This window comes from Tachypleus tridentatus, chromosome 4 (genome assembly GCF_004210375.1).
Source record: "Tachypleus tridentatus isolate NWPU-2018 chromosome 4, ASM421037v1, whole genome shotgun sequence".
Lineage (NCBI taxonomy): Eukaryota > Metazoa > Arthropoda > Merostomata > Xiphosura > Limulidae > Tachypleus > Tachypleus tridentatus.
The window spans coordinates 3550226-3563989 of record NC_134828.1 but is presented as its reverse complement, the minus strand read 5'-3'; the positions used below and the strand labels follow the sequence as shown (position 1 = coordinate 3563989).

At 40.7% G+C, this 13764-nt stretch overlaps 1 protein-coding gene across 2 annotated transcripts in view; it reads right to left on the bottom strand.

The window, feature by feature from the left end:
- LOC143248459 (F-box only protein 30-like) overlaps positions 1 to 13546 on the bottom strand; it is a 56534-nt gene extending 42988 nt beyond the window's left edge. For both annotated transcript variants that reach the window (XM_076496836.1, XM_076496837.1), the window contains exons 1-3: positions 13403 to 13546; positions 11455 to 11646; positions 10705 to 11010 (exon numbers count right to left, since the gene is read on the bottom strand). In XM_076496836.1, the coding sequence (XP_076352951.1) occupies positions 10705 to 11010; positions 11455 to 11607 (459 nt within the window). In that variant the 5' untranslated portion in view covers positions 11608 to 11646; positions 13403 to 13546. The remainder of the gene's footprint in view (positions 1 to 10704; positions 11011 to 11454; positions 11647 to 13402) is intronic.
- Positions 13547 to 13764: the final 218 nt, after the last annotated feature.

The window sequence follows — 13764 nt, the reverse complement described above, 5'->3', positions numbered from 1 at the left end:
CCATGCTTCCATCCATCACACAGCCCATCACAGTGAGGCCTGACTAGTATTTTTAAGGTAACTGTATCGGCAGGTTTCAGAAGTGTTTTCTGTAAGGAAAGACATACAGGATGATAAGAATAAATAACAACTTTGATGTTATCCAAATTGTAACAGAAACCTTGACAGTTCCACTGTATTAAAGTGGCCATTTATACTTATGTGAAGAAGAAATGGATGGAGGGTCCTTCTGTTTTATACCACATTGTTTCTCTTCACTGGTAGATCTATCAACCTTCATGAATCCTGCCCCAGACAGGTCTCTGTTAGTAGATGAAGATTTCAGTGACTGAGGGAGTGAATGAATAATTGTTCTGCTTCTTGGGGCAGAAGAAAAAGATGGATTCAAGGAAATGTCATAAGCTGAAGTCAAAGGAAATGGATCCAAGAAGCCACTGGAAGGAATGGTGGAGGTAGAAATAGATGTTGATGTTTACTTGTCAACTCTCTTAACCACGAAGGGCAAAAGCTTCTTCATATGGTTTGAAAATTACTCTATCAGAGATATGGAAAGATCTGTCTGCACTCCCACTGTAACAGCAGAATGGAGTGCAACAGCATAATTCCAAGATAGAGTGGTGGGGAGGAACCTTCAAGTCTCAGGGAAAGAAATGTGAACTGTTTTCAAACACTGACTCTTTCTCCTCCACTAATCCTGAGCAAGAACAAAAGTAAGAGGGATGAGAGCCACTACAATTAACTCAATGAGGGTCCATTTCGCACTCATACGCATCATGGTCCTTGCCACTGCAAGGAACCACAACATGATGTGCTTGAGTGACTGAACAGCTGACATTGAAAGCATCTTGCAATTTAGATAAACTACCTTCATGGTGACAGGTGGACATGGTGATGTAAATGTCAAAATTAGGGCATTGGATGGCATCATAATTACATGTTTGCAAGTAGAGATATGCATCAAAGCAGAAACTCCTTGGGTGGAGAAACCAGCATGGTTCTCTAACTCAGGGATGTTCTTCAAATCCCTCTCAACAATAACTCCTCATGACAAATTCAAAGTAGCATGTAGAGTAACCTCAATGGGTATATCCCAAATGGCCTTTTAATGTAAGAAGAATTCACTCTGCTTTGAAGCAGATATTTCCACCAAAAGTCCCCAGAACATAGCTTTTGGACTAACATAGAAGAAGCAGCAAGCCCCTCTAGTTCCTTTTGAATAAAAAGAGAGACATTTGACCAAAAGATTTGTCTGATAAAGAATGTCATACCAGAAAATGAGGTACAGGTGATGAAGAAGTTGAAGATTGTTGTCTAGAATCTTTAAGATGTGGTCATTTACTTATGATTTTTTTATTATTTTTTTTTTTATTTTGAGTTGGGGGATCCATAATAAAGAAAGAATATTTCAGTGCCCACTGACCCCACCCAACATGGAGCCCTAGGAGGGGAAGCACTACAATCCCAAACAAGGACAATGCAGCAACACTGGGGTTTTGTAAGCACTATACCCAAACACCAACATCAGACACAATGTCCACAACACCCACTGAGAGTGTCCAACAATGGTACTTGGTTGACCCCAGCCCAAGTGGGCCAGTTGATTAATCTTGAGAGGGCCATTCCAAGGCTGGCTGTCTACAGGAATTCAAGGCCAAGGTGGTGCATTAGGGTTGGACCCCTCATCCACCAGGATCCTCTCCTACTCTTCATAGGTTGCCACACATGGCAAACACATAGGTAGATGTTTAGATGCCAGAGAAGGTAAACTGAAAGTACAGAACATTCTCTGGGAGGTCCCCTCGCCACATACAGGAATCCACACCAAGGAGATACCTGTTGAAAAATACCAACGTAGATTAAGAAAGGACTATATATTGTGAACCTAGGAGAATCTAAAAATTAGTTAAAATGAGAAATATCAATGATTGGCTATCAACCTCTCATCTTCTAGAACACAACAAATAGCAGAAATAAAATCCCACAAGCATAGGATCAACTCCCTCTTCTGCTACCTTGACCAATAAACTCTTTGATAGCCTTTGAATGAAGATCCATACTCCACGGGTCTGTTGGTGGTGGAAATAGCACAAGCTGGGAGGATAATTGAGAAGAAGTGAACTGAATGACCAACCATGATGCCAGAACCTGAAGTTCCAATGAGCCTGTAGAGAAGAAATTTCAGCTGTCCAGAAAATGATGTAACCTCGTTCCCACAGCCTCCATTCACCTAAAGCAGTCACCAATGCCATTGGCAATAATCTGCCTGAGCAGAGAAGACTCAAATACAGATGAAACTATTCTAATACCAATAGATCAAATACCAAAGAGACAAGACAAGCAATCTCCCTATGCATAGAAGCAGGAACCAAAGAAAGCCTAAGAAGCTAACAATGCCAAGGAAGAATGCAAACAGTCAAAATTTGCAATTTCAATGTCTCTGGAACACCCACAATAGATAACAGAGGTGAAATAGACAAGTACTTTTCAGCCTCCATGCTAAAAGCAGTAACCTAAGTCTTCATACCTGAAAACGATGCATCATAAACTTTATAAAACAATAATTATTAAATATAATTTATATTGAAAGCAACAGGATGATGCAAAAATTGCAAGCATGTATGTTATTTATTGCAACACTCATCTATAGAAACACGTGTCTAAATGCTTTGTTAATAAATAGTGATAAGATTGCCTGAATAAGATGCCTATATACAGTACCAAGGTTGAAGATACACTGACACTGGTGGAGTGTGTCATGGGACAATATACAGTACCAAGGTAGAAAATACACTGACACTGGTGGAGAGTGTCACGGGACAATATACAGTACCAAGGTAGAAGACACAATGACACTGGTGGAGAGTGTCACTGGACAATATACAGTACCAAGGTAGAAGACACACTTACACTGGTGGAGAGTGTCACAGGACAATATACAATACCAAGATAGAAGACACAATGACACTGGTGGAGAGTGAGACGGGACAACATACAATACCAAGGTAGAAGACGCACTGACACTGGTGGAGAGTGTCATGGGACAATATACAGTACCAAGGTAGAAGACGCACTGACACTGGTGGAGAGTGTCATGGGACAATATACAGTACCAAGGTAGAAGACACAATGACACTGGTGGAGAGTGTCACTGGACAATATACAGTACCAAGGTAGAAGACACACTTACACTGGTGGAGAGTGTCACAGGACAATATACAATACCAAGATAGAAGACACAATGACACTGGTGGAGAGTGAGACGGGACAACATACAGTACCAAGGTAGAAGACACACTGACACTAGTGGAGAGTGTCACAGGACAATATACAGTACCAAGGTAGAAGACGCACTGACACTGGTGGAGAGTGTCACGGAACAGTATACAGTACCAAGGTAGAAGACACACTGACACTAGTGGAGAGTGTCACAGGACAATATACAATACCAAGGTAGAAGACACACTGGCACTGGTGGAGAGTGTCACAGGACAATATACAGTACCAAGGTAGAAGACACACTGACACTAGTGGAGAGTGTCACAGGACAATATACAGTACCAAGGTAGAAGACACACTGACACTAGTGGAGAGTGTCACAGGACAATATACAGTACCAAGGTAGAAGACACACTGACACTGGTGGAGAGTGTCACAGGACAATATACAGTACCAAGGTAGAAGACACACTGACACTAGTGGAGAGTGTCACAGGACAATATACTGTACCAAGGTAGAAGACACACTGGCACTGGTAAAGAGTGTCACGGGACAACATACAGTACCAAGGTAGAAGACACACTGGCACTGGTGGAGAGTGTCTGGGACAATATACAGTACCAAGGTAGAAGACACACTGACACTGGTGGAGAGTGTCACAGGACAATATACAATACCAAGGTAGAAGACACACTGGCACTGGTAAAGAGTGTCACAGGACAACATACAGTACCAAGGTAGAAGACACACTGGCACTGGTGGAGAGTGTCACAGGACAATATACAATACCAAGGTAGAAGACACACTGGCACTGGTAAAGAGTGTCACAGGACAACATACAGTACCAAGGTAGAAGACACACTGGCACTGGTGGAGAGTGTCACAGGACAATATACAGTACCAAGGTAGAAGACACACTGACACTAGTGGAGAGTGTCACAGGACAATATACAATACCAAGGTAGAAGACACACTGGCACTGGTAAAGAGTGTCACGGGACAACATACAATACCAAGGTAGAAGACACACTGGCACTGGTGGAGGTGTCACAGGACAATATACAATACCAAGGTAGAAGACACACTGGCACTGGTAAAGAGTGTCACAGGGACAATATACAGTACCAAGGTAGAAGACACACTGGCACTGGTGGAGAGTGTCACAGGACAATATACAGTACCAAGGTAGAAGACACACTGACACTAGTGGAGAGTGTCACAGGACAATATACAATACCAAGGTAGAAGACACACTGGCACTGGTAAAGAGTGTCACAGGACAACATACAGTACCAAGGTAGAAGACACACTGGCACTGGTGGAGAGTGTCACAGGACAATATACAGTACCAAGGTAGAAGACACACTGACACTAGTGGAGAGTGTCACAGGACAATATACAATACCAAGGTAGAAGACACACTGGCACTGGTAAAGAGTGTCACGGGACAACATACAATACCAAGGTAGAAGACACACTGGCACTGGTGGAGAGTGTCACAGGACAATATACAATACCAAGGTAGAAGACACACTGGCACTGGTAAAGAGTGTCACAGGACAACATACAGTACCAAGGTAGAAGACACACTGGCACTGGTGGAGAGTGTCACAGGACAATATACAATACCAAGGTAGAAGACACACTGGCACTGGTGGAGAGTGTCACAGGACAATATACAGTACCAAGGTAGAAGACACACTGGCACTGGTGGAGAGTGTCACAGGACAATATACAATACCAAGGTAGAAGACACACTGGCACTGGTGGAGAGTGTCACAGGACAATATACAATACCAAGGTAGAAGACACACTGGCACTGGTAAAGAGTGTCTGGGACAACATACAGTACCAAGGTAGAAGACACACTGGCACTGGTGGAGAGTGTCACAGGACAACATACAGTACCAAGGTAGAAGACACACTGACACTAGTGGAGAGTGTCACAGGACAACATACAGTACCAAGGTAGAAGACACACTGACACTAGTGGAGAGTGTCACAGGACAATATACTGTACCAAGGTAGAAGACACACTGGCACTGGTGGAGAGTGTCACAGGACAATATACAATACCAAGGTAGAAGACACACTGGCACTGGTAAAGAGTGTCACAGGACAATATACAATACCAAGGTAGAAGACACACTGGCACTGGTGGAGAGTGTCACAGGACAACATACAGTACAAAGGTAGAAGACACACTGACACTAGTGGAGAGTGTCACAGGACAATATACAGTACCAAGGTAGAAGACACACTGACACTAGTGGAGAGTGTCACAGGACAATATACAGTACCAAGGTAAAAGACACACTGACACTAGTGGAGAGTGTCACAGGACAATATACAGTACCAAGGTAGAAGACACACTGACACTAGTGGAGAGTGTCACGGAACAGTATACAGTACCAAGGTAGAAGACACACTGACACTAGTGGAGAGTGTCACAGGACAATATACAGTACCAAGGTAGAAGACACACTGACACTAGTGGAGAGTGTCACAGGACAATATACAATACCAAGGTAGAAGACACACTGACACTGGTGGAGAGTGTCACAGGACAATATACAGTACCAAGGTAGAAGACACACTGGCACTGGTAAAGAGTGTCACAGGACAATATACAGTACCAAGGTAGAAGACACACTGGCACTGGTGGAGAGTGTCACAGGACAACATACAGTACCAAGGTAGAAGACACACTGACACTAGTGGAGAGTGTCACAGGACAATATACAGTACCAAGGTAGAAGACACACTGACACTAGTGGAGAGTGTCACAGGACAATATACTGTACCAAGGTAGAAGACACACTGGCACTGGTGGAGAGTGTCACAGGACAATATACAATACCAAGGTAGAAGACACACTGGCACTGGTAAAGAGTGTCACAGGACAATATACAATACCAAGGTAGAAGACACACTGGCACTGGTGGAGAGTGTCACAGGACAACATACAGTACAAAGGTAGAAGACACACTGACACTAGTGGAGAGTGTCACAGGACAATATACAGTACCAAGGTAGAAGACACACTGACACTAGTGGAGAGTGTCACAGGACAATATACAGTACCAAGGTAGAAGACACACTGACACTAGTGGAGAGTGTCACAGGACAATATACAGTACCAAGGTAAAAGACACACTGACACTAGTGGAGAGTGTCACAGGACAATATACAGTACCAAGGTAGAAGACACACTGACACTAGTGGAGAGTGTCACGGAACAGTATACAGTACCAAGGTAGAAGACACACTGACACTAGTGGAGAGTGTCACAGGACAATATACAGTACCAAGGTAGAAGACACACTGACACTAGTGGAGAGTGTCACAGGACAATATACAATACCAAGGTAGAAGACACACTGACACTGGTGGAGAGTGTCACAGGACAATATACAGTACCAAGGTAGAAGACACACTGGCACTGGTAAAGAGTGTCACGGGACAATATACAGTACCAAGGTAGAAGACACACTGACACTGGTGGAGAGTGTCACAGGACAATATACAGTACCAAGGTAGAAGACACACTGACACTGGTGGAGAGTGTCACAGGACAATATACAGTACCAAGGTAGAAGACACACTGACACTGGTAAAGAGTGTCACGGGACAATATACAGTACCAAGGTAGAAGACACACTGACACTGGTGGAGAGTGTCACAGGACAATATACAGTACCAAGGTAGAAGACACACTGACACTGGTGGAGAGTGTCACAGGACAATATACAGTACCAAGGTAGAAGACACACTGACACTAGTGGAGAGTGTCACAGGACAATATACAATACCAAGGTAGAAGACACACTGACACTAGTGGAGAGTGTCACGGGACAATATACAGTACCAAGGTAGAAGACACACTGACACTAGTGGAGAGTGTCACAGGACAATATACAATACCAAGGTAGAAGACACACTGACACTGGTGGAGAGTGTCACAGGACAATATACAGTACCAAGGTAGAAGACACACTGACACTGGTGGAGAGTGTCACAGGACAATATACAATACCAAGGTAGAAGACACACTGACACTAGTGGAGAGTGTCACAGGACAGTATACAGTACCAAGGTAGAAGACACACTGGCACTGGTAAAGAGTGTCACTGGACAATATACAGTACCAAGGTAGAAGACACACTGACACTAGTGGAGAGTGTCACAGGACAATATACAGTACCAAGGTAGAAGACACACTGACACTAGAGGAGAGTGTCACAGGACAATATACAGTACCAAGGTAGAAGACACACTGACACTAGTGGAGAGTGTCACAGGACAATATACTGTACCAAGGTAGAAGACACACCGACACTGGTGGAGAGTGAGACGAGACAATATACAGTACCAAGGTTGAAGACACAATGACACTGGTGGAGAGTGAGACGAGACAATATACAGTACCAAGGTAGAAGACACACTGGCACTGGTGGAGAGTGTCATGGGACAATATACAATACCAAGGTAGAAGACACACTGGCACTGGTGGAGAGTGTCACAGGACAATACACAGTACCAAGGTAGAAGATACACTGACACTGGTGGAGAGTGTCACAGGACAATATACAGTACCAAGGTAGAAGACGCACTGACACTGGTGGAGAGTGTCATGGGACAATATACAATACCAAGGTAGAAGACACACTGGCACTGGTGGAGAGTGTCACAGGACAATACACAGTACCAAGGTAGAAGATACACTGACACTGGTGGAGAGTGTCACAGGACAATATACAGTACCAAGGTAGAAGACGCACTGACACTGGTGGAGAGTGAGACGGGACAACATACAATACCAAGGTAGAAGACACACTGACACTAGTGGAGAGTGTCACAGGACAATATACTGTACCAAGGTAGAAGACACACTGACACTAGTAGAGAGTGTCACAGGACAATATACAGTACCAAGGTAGAAGACACACTGACACTGGTGGAGAGTGTCACAGGACAATATACAGTACCAAGGTAGAAGACACACTGACACTGGTGGAGAGTGTCATGGGACAATATACAGTACCAAGGTAGAAGACACTGACACTGGTGGAGAGTGTCACGGGACAATATACAATACCAAGGTAGAAGACACACTGACACTCGTGGAGAGTGTCACAGGACAATATACAGTACCAAGGTAGAAGACACACTGACACTGGTGGAGAGTGAGACGGGACAATATACAGTACCAAGGTAGAAGACACACTGACACTGGTGGAGAGTGTCACGGGACAATATACAGTACCAAGGTAGAAGACACACTGACACTGGTGGAGAGTGTCACGGGACAATATACAATACCAAGGTAGAAGACACAGTGACACTGGTGGAGAGTGTCACTGGACAATATACAGTACCAAGGTAGAAGACACACTGACACTGGTGGAGAGTGTCACGGGACAATATACAATACAAAGGTAGAAGACACACTGACACTGGTGGAGAGTGTCATGGGACAATATACAATACCAAGGTAGAAGACACACTGACACTGGTGGAGAGTGTCACAGGACAATATACAGTACCAAGGTAGAAGACGCACTGACACTGGTGGAGAGTGTCATGGGACAATATACAATACCAAGGTAGAAGACACACTGGCACTGGTGGAGAGTGTCACAGGACAATACACAGTACCAAGGTAGAAGATACACTGACACTGGTGGAGAGTGTCACAGGACAATATATAGTACCAAGGTAGAAGACGCACTGACACTGGTGGAGAGTGAGACGGGACAACATACAATACCAAGGTAGAAGACACACTGACACTAGTGGAGAGTGTCACAGGACAATATACTGTACCAAGGTAGAAAACACACTGACACTGGTGGAGAGTGAGACGAGACAATATACAGTACCAAGGTTGAAGACACACTGACACTGGTGGAGAGTGTCACGGGACAATATACAGTACCAAGGTAAAAGACACACTGGCACTGGTGGAGAGTGTCACGGGACAATATACAATACCAAGGTAGTAGACACACTGACACTAGTGGAGAGTGTAACAGGACAATATACAGTACCAAGGTAGAAGACACACTGACACTGGTGGAGAGTGTCACGGAACAGTATACAGTACCAAGGTAGAAGACACACTGACACTGGTGGAGAGTGTCACGGAACAGTATACAGTACCAAGGTAGAAGACACACTGACACTGGTGGAGAGTGTCACGGGACAATATACAGTACCAAGGTAGAAGACACACTGACACTAGTAGAGAGTGTCACAGGACAATATACAGTACCAAGGTAGAAGACACACTGACACTGGTGGAGAGTGTCACAGGACAATATACAGTACCAAGGTAGAAGACACACTGACACTGGTGGAGAGTGTCATGGGACAATATACAGTACCAAGGTAGAAGACACTGACACTGGTGGAGAGTGTCACGGGACAATATACAATACCAAGGTAGAAGACACACTGACACTCGTGGAGAGTGTCACAGGACAATATACAGTACCAAGGTAGAAGACACACTGACACTGGTGGAGAGTGAGACGGGACAATATACAGTACCAAGGTAGAAGACACACTGACACTGGTGGAGAGTGTCACGGGACAATATACAGTACCAAGGTAGAAGACACACTGACACTGGTGGAGAGTGTCACAGGACAATATACAATACCAAGGTAGAAGACACAGTGACACTGGTGGAGAGTGTCACTGGACAATATACAGTACCAAGGTAGAAGACACACTGACACTGGTGGAGAGTGTCACGGGACAATATACAATACAAAGGTAGAAGACACACTGACACTGGTGGAGAGTGTCATGGGACAATATACAATACCAAGGTAGAAGACACACTGACACTGGTGGAGAGTGTCACTGGACAATATACAGTACCAAGGTAGAAGACACACTGACACTAGTGGAGAGTGTCACAGGACAAAGGCAGTTCAGAAGGGTATAAAACACTGGACCAAATGAGAAAAGAATTAAACTGATGCTCAGGTAGGTAAAGTTGAAATCCTGATAGTCAAGTAATAGCTGTAAATGTCAACAGATGTGTGTTTTAGAATCCTGGTTTCATTTTTTCTCTGCCAAAGAAAATTGTTTTGATTTAATGAATTTTAACACACATTAAAATACAATGCTTATTTCCTTTTGAAAACAGCTGACATTTTTTTATAACAAGATACATATTTCTGATCACACCCATTACAGCTTTGATTACATCCTTAATATAGAATGATGGATTCACCAAAACTATGTATGAGCTTCCAGCTCAAAACTTATGTTGGACTTGCTGACTGAAATGATATTTCAATCCAATTACTTCTATAAGATATGTAAACTAATCCCACTAGTTTACATATTACACGCATCAGTTGTATATAACTAATACAGCTGACAAATAGTACTGAACCTTTCAGTTCGTCCATTATTTTTTTTATTAAAATAATTAAATATTATTAAAAACTGTTTCAAACATAGATTATTTACATGTAGAGGAACAGCTGGATACTTTTTTGTTAATGGATTCCTCAGGGATCGGCGTGTCTTCCTGGGTGCACGCCAATACTGATTAAGCATACGTTGATCTCTTAGTGCAAGAGCCTCATCAAGTGGCACCCGAGTCTTGTGGGGGTGCAAACTGTGAGAAAAGTCTCTGTCCTTGATTTCCAGTGGCCATCGATTCCACTCCATAGTACAGTGGACGACACTTGCAGGACATTTCTCTAGATGTGGCCCCAAATGATGACGGTACATCCACACTGGACAACCATTCACTGAATTTATACAAGGAACCTACAAAAAAGAATCTTATCTGCAATCATACTTCAAAGAAAAGTGTCACTGATACAAGTAGAAAATTAAAACTATGAAAATAAATAACACATTTGCTATATTACAATACAGAGTTATGAAAACCTTGGCAAAGGCTTTAGTATATTTTATATGTAAAAAATAAGAAATCTGTATGATTATTAACACATAAATCGTTATAGAAAACTTGTTACCAAGCGTAAAGCAGATGAACAAATTTACATTTGAACTACACAAACAAACAATTTATTTTTAACTTTCTGTTGTACGAAATTCAAACTTTTTACAGGTATCAAACATCTGGAAATAACCTAACATCTTTTCAATGAAAAACTGGTATATTAAGCTATTAAACTAAGATGTGTTAACATACAACTATGTTAAATGTATTTGACTGTTTTTAGAGCCACACCAATAAATTATTACTTTCTGGTTCACACACAGAAGCTGGTGTTCTCGTTTCTTGCAAGAATGAAAGAGGGCTCCACATTTCAGCTCACATGTGATTATATCACAGCTTTTACCAGGATCTTGGTATAGTACACTTGGAAACTTTGATACAGCTGAAGCAATGCTCATGTATAGCAAAACCTTCGTCCTCAGTCTTATATTCCATTACTGTAAACAGTAACACAATAATAATTTAAATACAACAAAGTTACTTAAACAAACATTCTTAAACAGGTACACTTAATCAGAATTAAGTTCATTATATTCAGAACAAGTTTGATAAATTATTAAAAACAAAATTTCTGTGTATACACACACAAACACGTGATAATATATATTACTTTTACACACACACAAAGTTGTCAATGTGATAAAGTGTCAAATTAACAGCCTAAAAAGAAAAACTTTTTAAATATCAGACTTACTTATTGATAAACATTCACATTATAATCATACAGACGTGAAGGAAGATATTTAGTTTAATTCTAATGTTTGGGTATGTGGAGAAATTACCTTAAGTAAAAAATGGTTTTCTGTTACATTAATAACATAAATCTATCATGATAAAAACATAATATTAAAACTAACATTTTCTTTTCATTTTATATTAAAAATAGATTTAAAAAATAAATGAAAAATTAATTACATGTATGTCAAGAAACCTTTCTTACAATCATGGTAGAAACTCACACTTGATTCCTGATAAATATTTGTTAAACTTTCTACTTTGTTTTTTAAAAAATTCAAAACAAAGTCTTAATATACATTTTTATTAAAGCATCAAATCACTCAACACAACAAATATACACGTGTAACACAACACCTCGCTTGAAATACATTGCTCTAGCAATGTGACAAGACATTTAAACGTGTACTTACCTCATGGTCTAACCATCCATTTGAAACTCACTACTAGACAGGTTTAATGTACAATAATATATGACTAGTCCTTTCAGTGTGTTTATTTCTTGTTACAAACAATGCTACACAATGAGCTATGGATGCTGTGTCTACCATGTGTATCAAAACCTGGATTTTTGTTGTGTAAATCCTTAGACTTACCACTAAAACACAGCATCCCTTCCAGTAAGCTCTGCACACATTTATAATGAAAATTTCATTTAACAAATGTTAGATATATATAAGTGATATACAGTGTGAAACACTGGACACGTACATTGAGGAAACCTATGTCAACTCCCCATTACTTTAGTACTGTAACCTTCACAGAAAGGGCATTTAATACTTTGCATCTGTTTTTACACACATACAGTTAAGAAATGTATGTATTTAAACTGTTCAGGAAAGAGCTCCACTACCATCAGTGGCAGCTCATTCCATATCAGTCAAACACCCTGTTAACAAAATTGTTTTAACTTAGACCTAGCATGCTTTGTGGAAATCTTAAACTTCTTTATTCTTTTACAGTTTAATATCTTCATAATATAGCACAAGGAACTCAGAGGTCTGAATGTTATTCATTAGATGGATAATAATACAATCTCTTGTCTTTCTTTTCTAAACAACGAAAAGAATGTAAATCATCATCCTTTCTTTAATAAGAAAAATAATGTATAAAGTATTATCGGTGAGGCCTGACTAGTATTTCATAAATTAATAATTACCTCTTTTCACTTATAATAACATATCTATAAACATATCCCAGAATTATATTACTCAGTACTGGCTTTACTGCTAGTACTAACAACACAGTTCTACTTTAAAGACTTGAACAACTTACTCAGTCAACTGATCATATTAATGGTACTTCAGAACAATAATGAACACACTTTAAATGAATTGCTCAGAAGTTTGACGGGAAAAGTTTATACGTCTATTAAAAATAATGTGACCAAGAAATCAATTTACTTGCATATATCTAAATAATGTATTTAATTTAAATTCAAAATCACTTTTAACTAACCTCTATTACAGTTATAACTTGTACAGCTGTCTATTACTATTACTCAGTGTAATTGTTACGCACAAACATGTATTTGTCGCGTTATAATTATAGGTATGATATATCAAAACTTTCCAGTTAAGGTTATGAAACGAAGAAAAAAATGTGAAATACATATATTGTATTTCTGTTACTAAACATGAAATAATCAAAATAAAACCAATTTTCAATAATTTGAACACTTTTAAGGTTACACTACAACAATCTCATAAATACATATTAAAATAATTAAACAGCGCTTGGGGGGAAAAAAAATTAACCCAATCAAACATCAACAACCACCGCCAGAGTCATCATAGAAGCTTTTTCCAGTTTGATTGCTA